Genomic DNA, 24,570 nt, shown 5'->3' on the forward strand with positions numbered 1-24,570 from the left:
TGTGTGTGTGTGTGTGGGTGTGTGTGTGTGTGTGTGTGTGTGTGTGTGTGTGTGTGTGTGTGTGTGTGTGTGTGTGTGTGTGTGTGTGTGTGTGTGTGTGTGTGTGTGTGTGTGTGTGTGTGTGTGTGTGTGTGTGTGTGCCCTCAGAAGCTGCAGTTCTTCCAGGAGGAGAAAAACAAAGAGATTGCGGTTCTGCGTCAGAGACAGTGGCGTAGGCCCAGGCCCACCCAGTTTAGTCATTGGCCCAACCTGAGAAAGTTTCGGTGTCATTTAAAAAAAAAAAATCTTTTTATTTGTTTTTATTATTTTATTATTATTATAAAAAAATGTATTCACCCATTGAGAATATCCAATAATTCAAAGTGAAATTCAAGTGAACAAATATCGAGTTTAATTAATGTTGTATGTGCTTTATCCACTGAACCGAACTCATTTACGGTAAAAACTGATTGTTGGTTCCGGCGCGCCCCATAATAACGTGAGACAAAATAAATGATGTCTCAAAGTTCACTAATGAACTTTGTTTTTTTTTTAAAAGCCAGACTCCAAGAAGAGCCCCCACTGCCCTCATCTAGCAGCGATCTATACGATCATTTTCTGATAACGATGAAATAGCCCCGCCTCCCTCTCCCCACGTATCCCTCTCCCCACCTCTCCTGCTGCTGGGCTGTCAGAAGAAAGAAAATGTTAACGGTCGGAAACTCTGCCGCACGGTTCCCTCGTCCCTTGGAAGAGGCGGAGAGGTGGGTGTTTTTCATCTGCTGGTGGACAGTCCGGAGATATATACACAGGGTTGGGTTGTAACGGAATACATGTAACGACGTTACGTAATCAGAATACAAAAATCAAGTGTATTCAGCTGGCGTTACATTTGAAAACCGAGTAATCTGATTACATTTACTTTTGTAAACCTGAAGTGAATACATTTTGGAATACTTATTGGAATTATTGGTGGAAAAGTTACCTCAACAAATGTAATATTCATTACCGGCAGAACTGTGTGCACACTGCACGGCGCTGCAGCATGTCTGTGAGGCCCCGCCCCCGCACGCAGATTAGAGAGAGAGATCTCTTTTAAAATATATTGAAAGTTAGAAACGGAGATGGTTGGATAAAATGTGCAAGATAACATTTATGTAGCATTTCTTTATTGTCGAAATTATGACATTTATAACGGGATAAAATCAAAGTGAATGGCCTGCTGCTGCTGAATGCATGGGGCAAGTGACTGGAAAAAGTTTTAAAAGTTATTACATCGTTTCAGATAATAATAATAAATAATAATGATGATTCATTCTATTTAGGGACGCCTTTCAAAGCACCCTAGGACACCTTACAATTCATAACATATTCTAAGGAAAGGTTTTAAGACAGTACAAAGAGTGCAGTCCGGGTGATGTGTTTTATGTGGGGTGCAGATGAGAGGGAGCTGTCCAGAATGACACCAAGATGTCGTGTTTGAGTTCTTGATAAGCCATTAAAACAGTAAAATACGTGTCTCCTGTTCACCGAAACATACCCATCTGTTATGGAAAAATAAAGTATTCCAAAAGTATTCTAAAAGTAATCTGCCACCGGTACTGGCGGGGATTGTTGTTAGCTTCTGATGCGCAGAAGAAAAATCTGGCCCACCCTATTTTTTACAGGCCCACCCTAAAATACATTTCTGCCTACGCTACTGGTCAGAGAATCAAAGAGTTGGAAGAGAACCAGCGGGTGAGCGTCTTCAGCGACAGCCGGCTGAAGAAGAGGAAGATCAAGGTTGTTCAGAAGCTCCACCGGTGCATGAAAATCCTTCAGGGGACTAAAGCAATTTCCATATTTGTATATATCGGTTTCATTTTCAAGAAAAAACAGTTCCTGTAGAGATGTTGACGTACTTTACATACTGCTTGTTGTGATCTTTAATGCTAGACTCTGCATGTGACGGCACGTTTGACCGCAGGCCATGTTCTTGTCTAAGGCTTTAATCCAATCAGACGCATGCATGGGGGGGGGGGGGGGGGGGGGGGGATTGAAGAAGTAGAAGTGAGTAAATGAGATCGCTGGAAGGCCAATCCCGTTCCAAGAATTCGACTCAACGATTTTGTGTTCTACGTATCTAGACTTTTTTTCAAGCAGGGCTTTTGAACTGTAGTTCCCATTGTTGAATTGTATGAAAGTCAAGAAGAACTTTTACATCTACTTGAATACATTTAAAAATCTGTTTCTTTATTTGGCTATATCAACTAACTTTTACTAATTTAAAAGTGTTCCCTGAGAAGATTCATATGTATGAATTCGAAAGGGCCCTAAACACATTAATACCAAATCACCATTCCTGTGGTTGATTATGCATATATATATAATAGTATTTATAAATCCTAGCCGACAAACACTGTCACTATATTGGATTTTGAAAATAAAATTAATATGCATAATATTTCCACATTAAAATGTCTAAAAAAGACTAGACCCATTTAACGTGTTTGTTTGTATATTTAAATGTTTCCAAATGTATCCAGCAAATTTCAAACCAACAGAGATTTTGACAAAGGTAACGTTCCGTTTCATTTGGTGGCCATTATCTCCTTTTATTTGTTCATATTTTATTTGTGCAATTATCAGAGTTATGGTTGTCTGCAAGAAACTCATTATAAATTGAAATTCTATCCAGTTTTAAGTATTTGTTACCCTTAAGATCCATGTTGTGTGTGTTTTCCTCAGACCCTGACTCAACTCCAAATGTATTCCTTATACAAATACATCCTTGACCAGTTTCCTGTATCCATGGTGATAGGAAGTGCTCTCCAATCACATCTCTGCATGGAGTGTAAGGGAAGTGCACTGTTTCCTGCTGTTTTCACCGGCTTCCTCCCATTGGTGCGTGCTCAGGACTTCACATTCGGTCCTGGAAAGCAACACAGTTTGTAACCAGTGCTCTTCTAATATTATTTTTTTAGTTCGATTTGTCTCACATATTTACCAACTACAACACCGTCACATTAAATCGAAGTAAGTCGCACATTTCTCGTTGTATTTTCAGAGTCAGTTCAAGTTTAAAGGTTTTTAAAGAGCATGTTTTTTCTTTTATTTATTTCTGTTCACTGATTTAAATTACAAAACACTTGTTTTAAGACAACTCTCTCTGTTTAACTCTCTGAAAACTACAATACATTCAAACACATTGAGAGTAGTAGTCAGTTAAGGCCTGGTTATTGCTATAATTATAATAATTTGTGGTACAACAACCCTTTTACTAAAAGTGCTGATGATTTCAAACTATTCTTTTGATTTATTTATTCTGTTACACAGCAGGAAACCTGTGTAATGTGGCAGCAAATGAAATTGGAGACTAGTTAGAAATAATGTAATTTATTTCTCATAAACCTTCAGAGAGTAATCCGCAGATTCTGCATTTACCCTATTAAATGCACCCCTGAACAAATTGCGATTCTATGCTTTCACATATTTAAATTAATTAATAATATGTAATAAATAAATAAATAATAATAATAAATAAATAATAAATAATAATTTATTGGATGAAAAATGTGCCTATTTATATGCAAATTATTCTCAATGCAAAACACTCCTGTTCAGCAAGATCAGCGTTAATAGCCGCATGCTGTTACAGTGAAGTTATTAACATCTTAGAAACCGAGCTCTACCATACTACCATACGTAAAGGCAACATTTATACTTTGCCAGATGGATAAAACTGTTATGGGTGTGTTGGTAAGACGGGAGTGTGTAATTCCCAGATCTATAAGCGGCATTCTTTGTGAAGCTGTTTATGTTTGAAGCTTCATTTTGAAACAAGTATTGATTGACAGCCTTTTCTGTTACAGAGCACCTAAGGCACCTAAGGCTACCACCTCGGAGACACCTGTTCACGCTTCTCAGAGTGTGTTCAACATGTGGAAATAATTTACACCGAACAACACTCCATCAATTTTTCCCATCTGGATGAAACCTGGCAGAGATGCTTATCAGGTAACCAGCATCACACGTCTCCAGATCCCTCCCACACCTGAGACTCTCCTCTTCCAGGCCATCATTAACCCTAAGAGAGGTATGGAGGGCCCCCTGCAGACGCCACAGCCCCCCAGGACCTGTGGCTCTCCAGGGGGTTCTGGGAGATCCTGCTGGAGCCTGGATGCGCGGATAGCTGTTCTTCTGGTGACTCTTGCAGGAGCTTTAATACTGCTGCTGCTCTACAAACTCTTACAGCTGAGACACAGGTGTGTACATTTCGGAGAGTAATACGTGAATCAACAAGTACTTAATTACCAAATTCTGATACGTTACAAGTCACCAAACTTCTAGAACAGCCTCGTTTCACAGATGTTTTTTAAATGGCGGCAATCTCTAACAGCATCTTACTTGTTGCTGCTAATAAAATAATGCAATGATGAGCTGAAATACTGTGCAACTTTATCTAAACTAAAACAATTATTTAGAAACCAAACCCTGACTGGTTATGAGCAGAACCTGTGAACTCATGCTTGCTATTTCTTGTCGTTGTAAAATTAGTTTTTGGTCGTTTTGTACAAAGAAATGATTTGTTTAAAACAATGAATCAAATATCACGGAAGTTGATGACCTAAACTTTTATTTTCATGAACAATGTATGCTAGAGGGGGACCAGAAATGTGTTTAAGCTTATTCTTGCCCCTTTTGAACATGACGGAAACAATTTGAGAATTTATTTTCTATTTTTGTATACCTTGAACGTTTTATTATTTTTTTATTTTGCTTGTCATTGTTATAATTATTATTTTTTTATTTTTGTTTTGTTTCTAACATGTTCAATAAAATTGACTAATAATAATAATTTTAAAAAAATGCACAGGGAAAGTCAATTAGGATCCTGTCATGGTAGACATGCAATTCCCAGAAATACGTACTTTTGTGGTGTATCCATTCCTATTGATTTTTGAACTTGTACAGTGCCAGGCTAGCTGCTTCCAGACGTTATGCTAGGCTAGGCTAACCAAGCTCTGACTCCACCAAAGACAAACGTGTGCTGACTTACGTCTTGTTGGTTTGTGTTGTGTCCTGCAGGCTGAGTATGGCACGGGCGAGGCACGCGCTGGAGTACCACAGCTTCTACCACAGCGCCACCTACACACTCAAACACGCAGAGTCATGTCAGGAACTATCAGACAAAAACGGGACGGTCCCTGCAGGTAGACCACCACCTTTACAAACTGTAACCCTGGTGACACCCACTGTCATCGCCCCACTACCACTCCCCCCACCTCCTGCGCTGCCTTCTCCTCTGCTCCACACCCCACTTTCTCTCACTCCAACACCTTCAGTCCTGGCCTTCCCTCTCCACCTGCCTGGGACCCACACCACCCCGCCGAGCCCTCACCTGTCCTGGGGCGCCTGCTCAGACGCAGATATATACTCTCGGATCGGAGCTTTCAGGCCCTCCAGGCTCTCCAGCCTCTCCAACCATTCAAAAGTCATCCTATTCGAGCACTCGTCTCTCTGATCTGTGATGCAAAACAAGACTGGAGATAAAAACATTTGATAAGACTGCAGTGATTACCTAAAGGGAGTTGTAAGAAATGTTCTTCTAATGGACTGATAATCACGCTATAGGCGATGATTAAGTGTTGGCTTAGAGTGATCTATACTACATAGACAGTATACTGTGTACTTATTCCGATTCAAAGTTCAGATAAGGGGCCATCCAAAACCTTGCGTTTTTGAGAGACATTCAATTTGTTTATGTACTATCCATTTACAGTTACCTTACTTTGTGCCAGACCTCTGCAATTTCCAGTTCAGACTGGTGGAAGTTAAGAGAACTGAAGACTTTATATAATGTATCACAGCCTTATATATTAGTTGTGAGGCAGTCCTGACGTTTGCATTGATGCCTTAACTTTATTTGTTGTCTTACATGCTGATAATACAATTCCTAAGTTATAGTGTCTTCATTTTTACAGTGAAGTCATTGTAGCAGAGCCCATTGTTTCACCAAATGGGAGGCATTTCCTCAGCTGGTTTTCCATGCAGTGACCCTCCCTGTTTCACACCATCCTCTGTGTTTCCTCTGACTCTCTCTGTGGGAATCTTACTCTGCAGTTCCTTCACAGTCTTTAATGATGACTCTGAAGATGTCCTTTTATTCCAGCCAATTTCAGACGTGATTCAGTTGTTCAATCGTCTCTTAAACACATTCAAAGTCACGTTACAATTAATACAGGTGAAACTTTAAAAAAAGGGGCTCCTTATAAAACAGACGTTTGATAATAAGCAGATTGATATTTTTCTTAAGTAGCCCTGTAGACAGACAGGTAACATCTGTCTGTTGTTGATCTGGTTTCTACCTTCGCCCTAACAAGCTGTTAAAATGAATTTTCTTTGAATATTTAACCATGTTTTCCCATCAGGCCTCTCATTTATAATTCAACAAGAGTTTGCAAATTCATGAGGGAGGCTGTTTAAGTTGATGCTTGTTTGTTGCTTTCTGCTTGCCGTGGTGAGAACTGAGACCTTTTGTGACATTCTCCCTTAGTCTTTTTCTGTATTGATGTCTGAAAGTGAGGCCAATGTCTCCATACTAAAAGCCAGTAAATTCAATCTGTGCATGTAGTGCACTGTCGTCTCTTAATTGGTTGTAAGCCGAGCCAGGGAAGACAATTGAAACAATGCACTGCTGCTGCAATTAAATAAAACAAAGGAACGCTATGCAAGGATGAATATAAATGTGTTTGTGTTCTGGATCAGATTCATATTGATTGAATGGTGTTATCTCCGAATGATATGAGTAGTATTTTAAAATGCTTCATACAGCATTCAAAATATATCTGAATCACCTGTCATTGTATTGTTTATGAAATGCACATTTTAATCTTTTTATTCAAATAGATGTTTTCTTCTTGAATCATTAGGAGTAGGATGGAGTTTAACATAACTAAAAGCCGAATTTCAACTGGTCATTTTAATATGAGCCTTTTATATGCCTTTATAAGCAAGTAGGACTATCACATGGACTATGTACATAATCATTCTTAATGATTATGTACACTGATACTGGGGCATAATTAGCTAAGATAAATCTAAAAAGAATGGCTGAAGAACAACAAAGCAAAAATGGACAGCGATACAGCTTGGCAAAAAAAGAAACACCTGGTTGTCAACTTTTGAGAGGCGCTAAATTAAAATCTACCCTAGCCTTTACCACTCAATGTCAATGCCTAAACTTAACCATATTGCGAAAGTTTCACAAATCAAGGCTTACCATTTTGACACGACCATAAATGGATTAAAAGGAATCCGAACCAATCCTGAATTCGCCCTCTTATCCTAGACTGATATGTGTTTTTTCTCCATGACTTTTTAGCTGTGAGGGTTGTTTTTTATAGCTCCGGGGTTCAAAGCTGGCCAACAGACTTGCATGACTCCGGGCGGTGGTGTTTGCGCTAGCTGAATTTGGTTTTCTACGGCCATTACCTCAAGGTTTGTGTCTTCTGTGACCAACACAAGCTCTCCTCCCTGTAGTCTTAATTTGTTGTACAGCACTAGCTAGCTAATTGTTGTTTGTCTGATAAACAGTAAATTCATCAACATTGAGTGTCTTTATATCGATATTTTCCAAACTACTAGCTGTTATATTTTGCGGTCCACCATTGCAAAATGTGTTTAAAAAAGAAACCGATCAAGAGACAAGCGTTGGTCGCAAAAACAAAGCTCGCTAACATTAGCTTAATGTAGCTAACATTAGCAAATAAATGTAATAGCAACAAGCTAAGCCGTGTTAAACCTAGCTTTGTGTGCTAGGAAGAAGCTGAGTCCTCATAAAGTATGTTCCCGCAAGATGGTGAACTCTAATAAAAGCTGTACAAGAGGAACAGGCAACAGATTAATCACTTTTTATTTAAATAAATGTCAACGTTTTTTTTCAGCAAACACAGTTGACTGACAATTGACACTTCTGGTTCATACATTCGACCAGGATTTTCTGTAAGTGACAATTTGTTCCAGAAGCTCTTGACTCAAATTGCAGATCCTTAATTGCATCTGTCCGCGTCTCATTCTCTGCACTCGGCAGCCAGTGAGAGGAAATGCTCGTTGGTCCAATTGCCCGTAGTGTTGTCATCTCTGCGTGATGCCACAACTCCCTTACCTTGAAAAATATCAAGAGATGTGAAGAATAATGGGTGTTAGATTGCCTCACTTACACTAGGCAGTACTTTCTGACCCTGGGTATGATCTTTACGGACATTGAAGCCTTCATTTAGGCACATTACCTTTGAAAACAAATTGCAGTGTGTCCTGTGCAGTTGGGATCATGCATTATAGACAAGGGTGTCATTAACAAAGTATTACCAAAAGGTCCTTATATTGCTAACAGAACAAAAAATAATCACATTTGAGAGTCAACCTTACATTGTTTATTTGTATTTCTTATGCCTTTTTATTTGCAACTTTCATCACACTCTCTGTAAATACAATGATCTGAAACATGCAGACCAAATGATGACGTTGTTCTTCTTGTGCGTAAATCAGCTGGAGAAGAGAAGGAACACCTGCAGAAGGTACAAATACAACAGCACAACAAACAATGAGCCTCTGTTTGATGTCCCACAAAGCGATGATGGCACAGGTTCAATCGGGTCAGGTCCAGGAAGCCAGAATCAGACCAGGCTCTAAGACTTAAGAGAGGAATGGAAAGAAAAGGGACAAAGCTTGTGCATGAGCAAAGACATTGAACAACAATTTGAACACTAAAGCCAGACCATGACTACTGAAAATATGTATTTACTTTTAATGCAGTTTACTTATAATGTGAGGAAGAGAGTCGAAGAGCAACTGTATAGTTTACTGTCGTCTGTAAAGCTCACTCGAGATAAAGCACGGTGATTCTTTGCTGTTCGCATCGCATTCTGTCACCAAATGAAGTTATAGGGAACTACTGTATGCAATCGCTACAATTAAGTATTTTCAATAAGTCTATGTCATCTAATGTGGGAATTATGTTGTGTTGCTGTTTTAATATTTGTATTGTATTTCCTTTTTATCACCACAGTAAAGTCTCTTTGAGCACCTGAAAAAGCGCTTAGAAATTAAATGTATTATTATCATTATAATTATTATTAAATCAAATCAAGTTTTATTTATATAGCACATTTATAAGCGATTTTTGGTCGAGCCAAAGTGCTGTACATATAATAAAAATAGCCTACAGTAGAGACACTTTACAGCAAATACAACAGCACAGATTGTTCAGAATATCAGTATGAGAAAAACGACACCCTCTATCCTTAGACCCTCTGTCCTTAGACCCTCTATCCTTAGACCCTCACATCGTACAAGGAAACACTTCCAGAGAAAACTCACAGTTTAAGGGGAACATGGGAGAAACCTCAGGGAGAGCAACAGAGGAGGGATCCCTCTCCCAGGACGGACAGACGTGCAATAGATGCCGTGTGTAAATCGAAGAGATAATACATTTGACAGCATATAGACCGAATGTTAGGAAATGCATGTGTCTGTAATAAGAAGATGAATCCACGAGGATGTCAGCTACAATCCTGTGGGAGCCATCAGGGAAGCAGCATGGCGAGACCCAAGGCAGGACCGCAGAGACAGGTTCAGCCACGACCCGAAGTCCACGACTTAATCCAGAAGTCAGTATTATCATTATTATCATTATTATTATGTGAAAGATTCATGACATTCTGGCCAAACCCGCGTCAGCCATGTTTTTTGTTTTCACACAGGGAAAGTTGATGATCACAAGACATGGGAGTTGGCCCCTAACATTTTGGGGGAAAAAGTATCTCAATTTCGGAGTCAATTTTGTGAAACCACCCTGTTGAACAATGCAGCTATTAAACAGTTTTATGTTAGACTGGTCAGTTGTCGAGATGTTTTGGTCTGCACAAAATTGTTTGGTGATCTCACATGCGTTAGTACATGAATAAATATAAGCTCTTCTGAAGCTTTTTCCCAAGTAACTTACATTTTGGATTGATTGAAAATATACTGTATTTTAATGTTTATAATTAAATATACATATTATAATTTTTTTAATCATCAAGTATCTGTCTGGCCTACATTTTCCATCGTTCCGTTCCAAAGACACAAAAATGAAAGGGCTCAAGCATCACAGACTGCACCCAATTTGATTTGAGGTCATGTCTATGAAAATATTCTGGCTCATGCTACCAAAATGATTAGAAATATGCTGTAATCACATAATAATTATACATGCAGGGACTCTAAGGCACCACTTTGAATTCCCCCCTTTTATATCCATCATATGTTGACCAACTCAAATGTAATGTTGTTTCCTTCCAAAAGAGAATCTTCCTACTCCGCTGTTTGCCTCTAAGGGTGTTAACAACAACAGTTCCTAAAAGAAAACCAAGCAGGGTTTATCTCTGCGAGGCTGTGAGAGCCCGTAACATAATTCCTCTGACAGAAAACACCACCGGCGTTCGCTGCAAGGGAAACATGACTGATCAGTTCAAGAGCGTATGGCTGAAATGTAATCCACACTCTTCACCTCCTCCAATACGCAGGCTTATTTACCGCCAAGTGCACTCAGAGGAATTCTCTGAGGAAGCGTAGACAACAAACCTCGAGACTTCACAGGCATCAGCAATCGTACATTCAAACAGTGATTTAGAGGGGTTAGTTATGCCCTGCACATTTCCAAGTGACTTTTTGGAATTGGCAAAGTTTGATGGTTTGTGTTCGTCTTCAAGAGGATATATTTTGTTTTGAGGAATTATCCTCTGAAATGTCTCTTGTCAAAAAGACAAATCTGACAGACAAATCCTGTTGTTAGGAGGGACTACACCTTTACAGCATAACAATTGTGTTGTGGAGGAAATGCATCAAAACAGATTGTTTTTTTGTTTAATGGTAACTTCTGTCTCTTTGTGACAGCAGTCATCACCATGGTGCCACGCTGCAGAGGAAAAGTATTATTTGGATCTACAATAAATCCTATATGCAAGTGTAAAAATTGTCTTTAAAACTCATTTTTAATACTTTATCACACTTTGTTGGTAAGATTATTTCACAGCTACATATTTTTGCGCATTGCTTTTCAGAAGAACACTTAAAAAGCAAACTGTGTTTTTCTGTCCTGAACCATTTTGTTTATTATTGCTCATATCATACATTTTAAAGCCCCATTTACTACATTTTGCATTTTACATCAAACCCCTGCTCATGTCCAATTTAGTTAGCCGCTTAAATATTTGCCACAAAATGAAGAGTAAAGAAATATAGTAATAACCAGGGGTGCACATAACTGTTTTGCCCTGGTACTCAAAGGAGCACTTGGAGATGTTGCTTGGTGCGCATCCTTAAAATGAAATAAACCGGACCTTTTGAGGGATACTTGACTTTATGAACGGGGGGCGAGGTGCGCTAGTGAGCACGCTCATGAACTGTTCGCCCGTGCCTCGCAGCAGGGTTACTGTGCGGAGCGCACAAAGCAGACCCTTCACGCGATAGCGAGGGGTAAAGCGAGGGATCGCAGATGCCGTCGTGCTCGCGGACGGATTAAAAAAATCAAACCTAAACGGCTCGCGAATTATACTTTGGCGGCCGTTAATATACCTGGGCGGCCCGCCCAAGTAAAGACTATGGGTGGGAAACCCAGCTATCTTACCAGTTCTTATGCAACTTGCAAATATCTCTCTCTTCTCTCTTCTCTCTTTTCTCTTTTCTCTCTATTTTCTCTCTCTCTCTCTCTCTCTCGGTGCGCAAATGCGCCTTTTTTCAAATGATCCGGTGCTCCTTTTTTGGCGGGGGGTGCGCATGCGCACCAGTTATGTGCAGCCCTGGTAATAACTGTCTTTTTTAACGTACTGCTCATGCGTTGTTTTAAGCAATGCCTGGGGCAGTTTAGCTTTCCAAGATACAAAAATGTACAAAAGGACCGGTAATCGGTAGATTTAAACACACAGCACAACAGATCAGATTTTCAACACCAATCGCAGCGTTGGGAGTAGGAGAGGTCGATGGGAGAGAGGCAGAGGAACTGCATGGCTGCAGTTTAAATGCTCCTGTTTCCTCAAGTGGACCAATCAGCCTGTCGAAGGCAGCCAATCATTAAACGGGCACCACCTGCTCACTCACACACACACACAGCCACACAGACTCTCACAGGAGGAGGGGAAAATATCTGCACACTAGGGGTGTAACAGTACACGTACCCGTACCGAAATTATTCGGTACGGGCCCTTCGGTTCGGTACAGGTGTGTACCGAACGAATATAACGTTAAACGTAAAAAATTGAGAACGTGAACAACTTTTTGGAAGTAATCTCAGGTGCTGCGTCGCAGCATTCAGAGTAATTTGCTCACATTGGGTTCAACGCGTCATAGAGCGAGCAAGTCATTTCATTGGATGAGAGGCATACTATGAGAGCTGGTCAGAGGGATGCGTTCAAATGTAGTCAGTAATTTGAGGAACTATCGAAAATTAATGACGAACGCAGATAAAGTTGAGCTCGAAAATCCTCCAGCATCATTGAAGTCTCCGGTTTGGGAACAGTTTGGTTTCACAGTTACGTACAAGGATGACGGACAAAGACAGGTGGACCGAACCAAAGCTGTTTGTCGGCATTGTTCAACTAACATTGGTTACGCAGCTGGCAATACATCAAACTTGCACACTCTTGAAAAGGCATCACTCGAACGTGAATATCACCGGTACCAAAAGAAAAAAGACTGAAGTGCAAACCCAACTCCCGCTAGCATTTAAGCCTCCACCACTCGCAGAAAGATCAGACCGAACCAAAGCTATTACAAACGCCAAATATCCTTATGTTGCCATGTTAGCAAAGCGCTACCTGGCTGTATCTGTTACCTCTGTCCCTAGAGAGGGTTTTTTCCACAGCAGGAGATATTGTTAGTGCCAGCAGATTTGCCCTTTCGGCAAGCAATGTGGACAAGTTCATTTTTCTTTAAAAAAACATGAAAATACAATGACAAGCAAGTCCTAATGTCAAACTGGCTGCTTAGGTGCTAGTACAGTTCAAATACAGATTATTTCAGTTCATCGAAAAGCTGCACCTTAATGTTCATTTTATTATATTTTGTATTTATTTGAGTGAATATTCACAGTTTAATAATAATTAAAAACCCAAAACTAATAGTTTATGTTTTGTGAGTACTAGTACAGTAAAGTTCAAATACAGATTATTTCAGTTCATCGAAATGCTGCACCTTAATGTTTATTTTATTATATTTTGTATTTATTTGAGTGAATACATTATTCACAGTTTAATAATAATAAATATATATATATATATGTTTTGTTTTGTGAAAAAAAATTCTGCTGTACCGAAAACGTACCGAACCGAACCGTGACCAAAAAACCGAGGTACGTACCGAACCGAAATGTTTGTGAACCGTTACACCCCTACTGCACACACATGACATAACGATCCAGGGTCGTAACCTTTATATATAGAGTCTATGGTCGTAACACATAGCTATCATATGCCTAAAACAGTCCTGATGCTCTTCTAGATAATCATACATCCTGTCATGTACACAGCTACAGTTGGGATACCTTTGTTATCATGTTCTACTCTGATATTGGAAGAGTACATTCAGTATTTTCCCAACAGTAAACTTTGAATGGAAATAGTAAAGCTAACATGGCTCCTGAATGCAGCTCAAGGCCTGACTCCTCCCCCAAACACTCCCCTCATTAGAGCAGAGTAAAGCACCTGGTGGCCCTAATACCTCATTCACACCAACGGTGTTTCAGGGTCGGTTCGGAGCTGGAGCTTGAAAAGCACCGGGTTTTCCTCTTCACACGGCAGCGGAGCAGCCTCTTAGCTCCGGAATCCGGTTCGTTTCAAGCACCAAAAAATTGTCCGGCCAGAGCAAAAGCACCACATACGTCACGCTTACGTCGAGGCGGGGGCAGGGGCAGAGACAGATCAACTCTTGAACAACAAAAAGCCCGCGTTTTATCCAGTTTGTACCATGGTTTGTACACAACGATGGAGAAACTTAACAACAGTTTCAGAGTTTCAGTGTTTCTGCCATAGACTGTAAAGGTTTCTGCTCATGGTGAAGCAACGTGTCTGCGTGTTAAGGTGGAACCTGAGCATTCACATTGATCACCTCTCATTATAAATCTATAAAACTATAAATATTAAACTTTACTTCACGTGTTCATTTGAGAACAGATGTTACATACCTGGGTGAAGGTTACAGTTCATTTAAATGAAAGATACAACGTTACTCCACACTCATGGTTAAGAAATACCGACCGACCTCGGAAGCAGTTGTGTTTTAAAAAAAACCTTTATTGACACGAGTACACTTTTTTATAAGAATATAACTAAACCACAGAAATGACTCCAGAAAAGCTGCAGATAGAGCCATAAGAAATGAATGCAACTGATTTCACCCGCACGGTTTGGCTTTATGAAGCAGGCACGCAAACGGTTACGTCATGACGCAAACGATGACGCAACGACGCATTACCAGTCGGACTCTGGGCGGTGTGAAAAGAGCCAGAGCCAAACCGAAGAACTGGTTCTGAACCTGAAAAGCTCTAGCACGGAGCTTGAACCGGAGTTGCGTTGGTGTGAATGAGGTATTTGTTGCTTCCTTTGTCTCTGCTGTCATGGTTGCTGCTACAGGTAGGCTGCGTAACGTATTATTAAGGATACATTGGTCTCAGTTCTGCTAGCAGTTTATGATTACTTGCTGCTAGTGATGGCGAGATGAAGCCTTATGAAGCTTTGAAGCTTTCCAGCCAATTGGTTCGCAAAAGGGTTCATCTCATGAGCTTGATCTGAACCCCCCTGTTGGTCAAAGTGTGTAAAACAGGCAGATTTGACATCTTAAAGGAATGCTCCACTCATTAGATAATTAATCAAAACTTCAGTATTTAGTGAAACATTATGTTTAAACCATACCCTGAAGAAATCAGCGATATTCCCCGGTAAATAATGATTTTATAGCTCTTTTTTATCAAAACCTGTATATTCTTCCGTCAGGCCGCTGCCATTTTGCCCATTTTCAGTAGTCACGTGATGGTCGTGACGTCATCCATGCGTTCACTTTGTAAACACCATATACAGTCTATGGTAAACACACGAAAACATGGCGAAGTTTTGAGCAATATGAAGAGATTGGAAGGGGGAATTCAGCCATACAGGTTCGAGCCTACTTAGTACTACTTAGTAGATACAATGATTTTGATTACTAGATATGTATGCATGTAGTACCACCCTTGCTAGCGATTCCCTCTCTAGTTTAGCATACTCAGCCTCGTTGTCCCTGGCCCTAGAACCACGATTTTATGGGGCCGGAAAAACTGGGGGGAAATACCCACTAGCCGGTACTACGCTATATGGAAAGGCCACCAAAAACTGGCCTGGCCTGGACGATAAAGGACGTTTAAACGGGGCTACCCGCTGCAATGGAAATGCGCCATAACATACCTTATTCTTACTCCGAGCACTACTTCTGGTCCTCCGTCGCTTCACACTTGCAGAGGGCGATTTCTCAACTGGCCGAACTGGTGTCCTGGTCGGTGATGACACCAGAAAGACCGATGGTACTGCATCTCCATTAAAGGGATAGTGGAAATGGAACCTCAAATAGTTTCGTTTTAACTTATATACAAGCATAATTACGTACCAAAACAATCACACCTGATTAAAAAAATATAATAATTGCCTTACGCATGTTAGAAGCACTTTATTGCAGCTTCCCCGAAGTTTTTTAGAAACGAAATGTTCGACTCAGCCAAACCGGAAGTGACGAAAACTCAGGAAGACGATACGATAACAAACTATGGCGTCTATGCAGAATGAACGTGGAAGGGCAAATATACCAGACAAAGAAGAAGGATTGTACGAGGTATCCAGTGATGATAGCGAGTCAGAAACATCCTCTCGGCTTTCCTACGAAAATGTCGTTTTAGGAACTGAATCTGAATCCGGTTCAGTAAGCGACGATGGTGAGAATATTGAGCCAGACGATGGACCATTACGTCCTTATTTGTTCGAGCCCGAGCCCGAGGTGATGGTTCACGGCATGGGCAATGGCGAGGATGACCAGGACCAGGCGCCAGATGATGCACCCCTACGCACAAATAATCTTGACTGGTAGGTCCCTAAGCATAGCTCACGCATCTTAAGATCACCTGTAGCCTTTACAAATATTAATCATTGTTAACCAGTTAAGCCCGAAGGTCCCCCCAGTGGACCCCTCCCACAGTTTTTTCTCTCACATGTCTCAGGGCTTCTTAACATTTATGAAACTATTAATGTTTCATACCCTTTTAAAGGTAAGAAACTCCGCTAACTGACAATAAGAACAATTGTTAGCTAGAAAAAACACAAGAGTAATACCAAGCCTTTGAATTAGCATTGAGCGAAACAATGCTAACTAATGCTAACGCTTTTTTACACACAACACACGGTAGAAATGCCCTTATTACTATCTTAACTGCACAAACAAGATATACGATTTAAAGCTGAGACTCCACAGATTCCACACATGTAATGTCATCACTGTAAGACCTCGAATTCCTGGAGCTATCAGCCAGAAAAGAGAAAGTAAACAACATCCGGTTCCAAAAATATTACAATAATTACGTCTTACCTTTTTTGATTTGTGATCAAAAGTTGTGTTCAACGGAATAAAAACGCATCTCAAGGTTAATCCAATGTCGTTGTGTCACGGAGAATTTGTTACTGATAATCAATCATCATATTTATGGCAATATACTCGGTATAAAGTATTGCCGTCTTACAGTCTTATAGTATTACCTATAGTGAACATTTCTGAACAAATTTCACCCACTGACGACGAATGGCTGGGTTTCTTGGAAACGCATGCGTCGATACGCCATTCTCTGCATTTGCTGTCGCACTACAGCCATACAAAACACATCTATTCACCATAATAAAGGTCGGCTATTCACATGCAAATGCTATTGAATGTCCGCCATTGTTTGTGCCCGTCTTCCTCTGCTCTCGTCATCATCCGAAGATTCCCGACGATTCCCGAAGTATTTCGTTTCATTGAGAGGGCGCAGTAAAATTGAAAATAAAATGAAACTAGGCGCATGAAATTAAAAGAAATTGTTTATTATGCTTATTTTTAATACAAATACATAAGTTAAACCCAAAATTCGCGGATTTCCACTATCCCTTTAAGTAATGGTTGTTCAATAAATCCCATGTTATGTTTTATCATACTCTCAGAGTAGTCGTCCGGAAACTTGAAATGTTCGCTGCATACATGCGCCTGTGGATCTTTCGGTTCGGGCCGGCCACATTTCGCTAGCCACTGCCTCCGAACGTACTTCCTACGCTTACCTTTTGGCAACAGATGGAACCGAGCATTCCGTGGATTGTTCCTATCAGAATTGTGGCAATGTTTCGCGATACAATGAGGCATATTTGAAGAGAGTAACTACAGTAAATAACATGAACATCAACGTGTCCTCGAAACCAAACGCATGGTTTACGTCACGTCCGGTACAATGGCGCCGCCCACAGTGTTGATGTTATTTCGGTAATTAATCAGTTTAAAATCACTGATAATGTCATCGGATTAAAAAAAAAAAGAGAGAGACTGGCAGAGACTGTTCTGTTTTATCGGATGATAAAAAAATTTAAATGAGTGTCATGAGCATACCATTCCTTTAATAGTGTGCTCTACCTCAGTGGTTCTCAACTGGTGGGTCGCGACCAGTCAAACTTATTTTTTGAAGGCCCAAGGCTGTACATGCAGTAGGTGTTGGACTGGAAGTACCGGAGACCATACATGGTTTTGAAAACGTCTGTCACGTAGTGATCATCTTCTCAATAAAACATCTTTGCTGATATTTTTCGAGTCTTCTGGCCAATCAGAATCAAGATTGTTGCCGGAAGTCCCGACGGAGAATAACTTTGCGGAAGAACTACTCTTTATACATCCATGGGTACAACTTCAGATAAAAATGAACACATAATGAAATACGACCCCCGGTTTGATGATTGACAGGTCACAGAACAATGGGGGCTATCTACATACCCACAATTTAAAGTAATTCACACAGACTCTCTCCGTTACTCTTCTCTCTGTGAGGAGCAGAAAGTTCCGCTGTCAGAACTAAGTGGAAAACAAACAATGGCATAACATATTATAAATATGTCGGGTAGTAATAGATTTATTTATTTTCTTCTCAGAGAGTACCAGAATGCGTAGTTTGTTAGTATTTCATAAAATCTGTGAAGGGATATTATGCACTCTATGCTACTTCACTTTAATCAATATTGTATGCTGAAAAGCGTATTACAGCACCATTTTTTTGTTGAATAGATTTGAGTGGTTCAAAATTTCGGGTTGCAATTTATTGACAAAGGAAAAAGTGGGTCCCGAGGCCTGACCATTTGAGAACCACTGCTCTATCTCATACCAAGTTCCCAATGAGTAAAGCCTTAGAATAACTCTAAACAACGAACAAATCATATTTTCATGTTAACAATATTGTATTTATTCCAGTTTAATGATTGAAAAGCCTAAGAAGGCTGGTAAACATTGCAAAGAGGGATTTGTATTCCTTAATAATATTCGTAAACTTAACCATGTTGTAGCCTGAGAAAGGCTAAACCATCAAATAATACATGTATTCGACATTATCACATTTAGCGTTTAGGCAGCACCCCCATCTGCGAGGCTGGTAAAGATGGTTTAAAAAAAAAAAAATGTTAAACTAGTTTTTTTTCTTTTTTCTAACCAGCGATTTATATCATGCAGCAACATTTCCTGGGTTTCCTTTATCTTTTGATTGCATTTAAATAAAAATGACTTTATTTTGAAACTCTGCCCCTCAGTTAACGATCCTCTTCTTGGCTTCTTGTCTTTTTGTATCTATGTCCCAAGTGGTGGTGGCAGTCCTTTATCCCCTTTAAAAAAAATCCTATTTAGTATAATAAAATATTCAAACACACCACAATGCCGCAGCATGGTACAGGCACTGCACTAGTCGTCAACAAAAATAATGTAAAACATGTATTTGCCATACATTCAGACTGCTCCAAACACCTACTGTAAGACAAATGATTGTCCTAAGGCATTTATAAGTTTGTGACCTTGGGAAAGTGGGAACGACAATAAAATCCCTCCAAACTACAGAAGTCTATTCAATGTGTATTACTTTTGATATCTAATGCTATAATTGTCCCGCTTCCATTCACTGAGCCTACCCTCAAACTGTTTTTGCCCCCTGAAGAGACTCGTCTTTGAAGTCCTCTGGTCCAGCTCCGAATGATAACATTACTTTAAGTCTAGATTTAAAACTCAGCCTGATATATCCTCTGAAAGACACTAATGTCCGCCGAGAGCGCAAGTGTCCTGGGGGAGTTTACGAGGTTGATATTTAACTCAATATATCGTATAGTTTGAAAGAAGGGCCAGAACAAAGACAGAATGTATGATACTGTGGGAGATGAAGAGAAGACTGAGGAGATGGTGTGGGACCCAAAGGCAGTGGGTGACCTTAGGCCGGTGGTTATCCACAATGAACCCATAAATCAGGTCAGCTCCTATAAGTACCTTGGTGTCCATCTAGATAATACACTCAGCTGGAAGGCGCATGTTCAAGGTCTGTGCTCTAGACTTCAACAGCGATTGTACTTTCTGCGTCGACTCCGGGCTTTCGGAGTCCACCAGAAGTTCATGTTACTGTTCTATCATGCAGTGTTGGAGAACATCATTAGGTATGGTATTACTGCCTGGTATGGTAACTTGACAGTGCAGTCAAAGTCACAGATCGCTCGCCTGGTACAGACTGCTATGAAAATTATGGGGGTTAAAAAACACCCATCTCTCCAAAACATATACGAGCAGTCCATTATCAGACAGGCAAACTAAATTGTGTCTGATCCCACCCACATACTCCACCCAGAATTCCAGCTCCTACCTTCTGGTAGAAGATTTAGGGTTCCCAAGAGCAGGCTGAACCCTATAAGCACTCATTCCTACCTATGTCCATTAAGCTACTTAACATTCACATGAAATGAAATGTAGTCAAATGTAATGAAATTTACTTTTTAAATGTTGGCCATGAGGGTAGTGCAATAGGTCGCCATTGTCAGCATGTGCATCTGTGTATTGTTTTTGTTCAAACGGTGTATGACTGATGATATGTGTATGTCTCTTAATGTCCACTATGTTTGTATATGTACATGTATGCGGAACTGCAGGACGGAGTCCAGAACAAATGTCCTTACGGGGACAATAAAGTATATTGTATCGTATCGTACTATGGGAGGTTATTATAATAACCTTTTTGGGGTTGTTTCTTCTGTGGAACCAGCTCCATGTTTGCATACTTTTTATGACAGAACTGTAGATAAAGGTCCACCAATATGAGTTTAACTATAGGGTATTGGGTTTTAAATAATTCTCATTTAAGTTATTAGAACCAGCACATTGGCTGTACCTGTTGCTACTCCACAAGGTTTCCCTGTGTATTGAGGAGTTTCTTTGAGAGTTTTTCCCCTGTACGCTGCAGGGTTTAAGGACAGAAGGTGTCATATGCGTGTCTGTATGGATTTGGCATTGCAACTGACGGGACATTGGTTCAAGTCCAGATCGTATACCAAAGAAATACACTGTGTTAAAGCTAGAGATGTACCAGTTCATCTGACTGCTGGGGTGTCCTTGAGCAAGAAACTGCTCTGCTGGTGCCCGAAAACCTCAATTACAATAAATCAAAATCAGAAACGGGTTTATTACCAGGTAGGTTGACATGCACGAGGAATTTGACTTGGTGTCGTGGTGCATACATAAAAGTTAAAAAAAAATTAAACACAGATACTGAACTATTTTAAGAACACTATAATAAAAAAAAATTAAAAATAAGAAAACATATAGTACAAATTAAATAACGCAGTATTTACATTGAAATAGAATGATATAAAATATGTGCATTAAAAAAACGCATGTGTTTGTACAAATGTGTTTTCAGACCTAATGTGTATAATTAATTTCCTTTGGGGATTAATAAAGGGTATTTTACTCGATTAAAAAAAAAAGAACAACTTAAAAAAAAGGTACATTAAGAGAGGCCGAGCTCGGGCACACTTTACTGTATCCTGTTCTGTGTAAAGAACAAAATCCACACCTGCGTATTGTGGGCCAGCTGCGGGCCCCTCACACACACCTCTGTCTCCTCGGGCCTTTGATCAGGTAATTGCCCCTTCGGCCCCTTCAGAGTTTGCATCCACCATATGTCGCTATGACAACAGCATCCATCTGTGTGCCCCATTCACTGCCTCCTTAAGATGGACTTATATGTTATGAAGCTGTGAGCAAAAAGGCACTACAAGCACCCCCCGACCCCTTCATCAGCCACCTTTCTATCACCGCTCTATGAATGTGGTTTTTTTTTCTGTCTCTTTGCCACTCTGACACTCTGTTGGCGTCACCCCCTGGAATGATGAAATGCTATTTTTTTCTCCACTGTAATAAAGATTGCCTTTGTTTCATAAGATAAAGCAGATCCACCCGCATGAGAGGATCAGAGTGCTGGTGGGGCTCGGAGGGGGACGTTGTGGGGGCTCGTGGTGCTGTTTGAAGACACTTTGAGGAGGGTGAGACATGTTCTGTTACAGCAAGATCAAATTCTCTCAGGATTTTAAGACAAGAACTTACTGTACGTCCCCCTGTGATTAATTTAGATTCACAAATATTAACCACGGTAATTAAAACCATATTTGTTCTGCTGTCTACCGCACATAAATTGTATTTTTATTGTTTTACCCAGATATTTCTTGAAGCTTTATGAAGTTAACATGGAGAGAAATGTTTTCATCAAAGACGATGAAAAAAAATCCCTATCTGGAAGTGACATCCCACACTGTCTTTTCAGCTTCCTCTGGAAAATTGCGTATTCTGTGCCTTGCTTGAGAAAAATGCAGTACAGGCAATTATGTTTAATGTCCTGATTTTCATGCACACCCATGAGTTTCATTCAGGTGACGATTATCTGCACGAAAAGAATACAAATCCTAAAGAATAAATCACACAGAGACGACAGTGTGGGTGTTGTTTCATTTCAGTGCTGTTGTTAAACACCATTTCAGTCTTTAAATGAGAATATATATGGAATTGTGTCAAAGCTTTAGCTAAATGCTGTGAATGAATGTAAGTCCACCTGATAAGTGCTGCTTTTTTGGCTCCTTCAATTCTAATTATTGGAGTAGTCGATTAGTTGTCTAATTGGTTAAAGATCTTTGCAGAGAAACTCACTTTTACGGATCTGTTGATTAAATCTACAGTAATCGATTAGTCGACAAAATAGTGTTTTATTTGAATATCTTTTAGTTGAGGAGTTCAGGAAGCATTACAGGACTGGAATTGACACGTAGACCATAATCAAGTATGTGGAATTGTTTTTAATTATTTACACAGTATGTTTTTAACTATTTAAATTGTGATTTGGCTGTATAATGTACCAAATTCACAATTTCCAAGGGGGCAAAGTGAGTCAACAGATGTCTCGACTGACTATCAGTGCCAAATCCTAAATGAACTGTTATAAAAAAACAAGAAAAGCAGCAAAGAGTTGACATGTCTATTCCTAAATGACTTAAATAATGAATCGACTATCAAACATTTGATCTGTTAATATTTTTGCTGAATAATGTTTCCTTTTTAACCATTTTTGTGTCACTTATTTTAGAAACCATATAATTTGCAAGATTTCAAAGATTTCAAATTTTCAAAACATTTGTACAAAGTCATTTAAAAAATCACGACTTCCGAAAAAATATGTGAAAAAGTAATTCTTTATTGAATATTACAGAACAGGATGAGGAACATGGAGCTTAAACGATCACAGCTTTATCTATGCATAGGCTACAGACATCTCTGGGAATATTCCCGTACTGAAAACGATGGAGATGATCGACATAATCATTATTATTATTATGAGCCCTCGTTTTAGTTTTAGCCACATTATCACAATCTCCTTGTCCCACTTTCTTATAGGCTGTTGGTTTTTTAGGGCTGTCATCTGGATGTCCATCACGGTCTGCAAAAATGACACTTGATAATTTTCTTGAAAGCGCTCTGGAAGTCTTTGTTGAAGTATGCGTAAATTATGGGGTTGAGCAAAGAGTTGGAGTAGCCGAGCCAGTTAATGACATCCTCCAGCCAGCGGGGCATGTAGCACGACTCCTGGCAAAATGGCATGACCAGGGCTACGATGAAGAAGGGCAGCCAGCAGAGGATGAAGGTGCCCATGATGATGCCCAGAGTCTTCACCGTTTTTCGCTCCCGTGCCATCGCGATCTTCCTCTTCGCCTCTGTCGCCTTCTCGTGCCTGTTCTCGAACAGCGGCACGGAGCTGGGGGTGTTGGGCAGCGGCAGGTTGCCTTTGGAGTTGCTGTGAACTTCGATGATCTCCAGAGACTCTCCGTCCTCCGCGTGCTTCACCGCACCGTTAACACTAAGCAGTGGCCGGGGCTCCACGCTCCGTTTCCAGCTTTTGCCATGCACGTCCCCTGGACTCTTTTTGTGAAACAAGGCTGGGGATAGCGCCAAACACGAGTTGGCAACTTTCTTTTTCTCCGTTTTACGCACAGTCCTCCTGATGCGAAACCTGGCTGCTTTGAAAATCCGCCCATAAAGAACCAACATGAGTATCAGCGGGATGTAAAAAGCCCCGAAAGTTGAGTATATTGTGTACCAGGGGTCTTGCCTGATCTTACACTGCTTTGGGTTCGCCCTGTCCTCTGCCATGCTGCTGGACTGGGAGCGCATGATTAACATCGGTGGCACAGAGATGGAGAATCCCACTAGCCAGGTGACGCTGATGAGGACCGCGGCTCTCCTCGGTGTCCTCTTCTTCATGTACTCTATGGGCTCCGTTATCGCCCAGTATCTGTCCAAGGCGATGGCGCACAGGTGGAGGATGGACGAGGTGCAGCACAAAACATCCAGAGAGATGAAGATGTCGCACGGGATCTGCCCGAGTGTCCACCTGTTTAGCACCTGGTAAAGCGCCGCCATGGGCAGCACCAGCACCGACACCATCAGGTCTGTGACAGCCAGAGAACCGATCAGGTAATTGGCAACATTCTGGAGAGACCGCTCCAAGGCGATGGCTGCAACGACGCACGCGTTCCCAAATATTGCGCACAGGATGAGCGCCACGAGCACAAGGGATGCGACTATTTGATAACTCAGCTTCACCTCCTCGTCTTCAGGTGTGAGGGTTTTGTTGCTGGAAGAGTTGTCAAACTCAGGCCAGGCGGTCGTGTTGTTCGCGCCCTCCATCGTTGGTTGGGTTTGGAGAGCTTGCTGTTACTTGATGGAGAGCCCGGTCCGCATCACACCGTGGCACCTTGAAGAGCGCATAGTGGACTGTGGGACTGCCTCGCGCAGCAGAGAGAGTCTGAACTGTGAGTGTCGGCTGCTCACGGAGAATGATGCTGCGTATTTATACCAGTGATGGAAAATGCGTCATGTTTCTGTAAGGATGGAGCACAGTTTGGAGGTTTGGGTCTGTTTAGTCTGCAGCTGAGGCAGAGGAGATGCGGGAATTATTAAAAAATACATTACAGAACCACA

General features: G+C 40.7%; 2 protein-coding genes across 2 annotated transcripts; one reads left to right on the forward strand and one right to left on the reverse strand.

Moving 5' to 3' along the window:
* The first annotated feature begins 2,887 nt into the window (after positions 1 to 2,887).
* Positions 2,888 to 6,996, forward strand: LOC117542935. The gene is made up of 3 exons (XM_034210830.1): positions 2,888 to 2,994; positions 3,831 to 4,223; positions 5,047 to 6,996. Exons 2-3 carry the CDS (start codon positions 3,949 to 3,951, stop codon positions 5,480 to 5,482), a joined length of 711 nt encoding a protein of 236 aa, XP_034066721.1. The 5' UTR covers positions 2,888 to 2,994; positions 3,831 to 3,948; the 3' UTR covers positions 5,483 to 6,996.
* A 15,942-nt stretch (positions 6,997 to 22,938) lies between these two features.
* htr1ab (5-hydroxytryptamine (serotonin) receptor 1A b) lies at positions 22,939 to 24,398 on the reverse strand. Its single transcript, XM_034210814.1, has one exon. The coding sequence runs from the start codon at positions 24,274 to 24,276 to the stop codon at positions 23,023 to 23,025; it is 1,254 nt and encodes a 417-aa protein (XP_034066705.1). The 5' UTR covers positions 24,277 to 24,398; the 3' UTR covers positions 22,939 to 23,022.
* Positions 24,399 to 24,570: the final 172 nt, after the last annotated feature.

The sequence above is a fragment of the Gymnodraco acuticeps genome, unplaced genomic scaffold, assembly GCF_902827175.1.
Source record: "Gymnodraco acuticeps unplaced genomic scaffold, fGymAcu1.1, whole genome shotgun sequence".
In the NCBI taxonomy this organism is placed as follows: Eukaryota; Metazoa; Chordata; class Actinopteri; order Perciformes; family Bathydraconidae; genus Gymnodraco; species Gymnodraco acuticeps.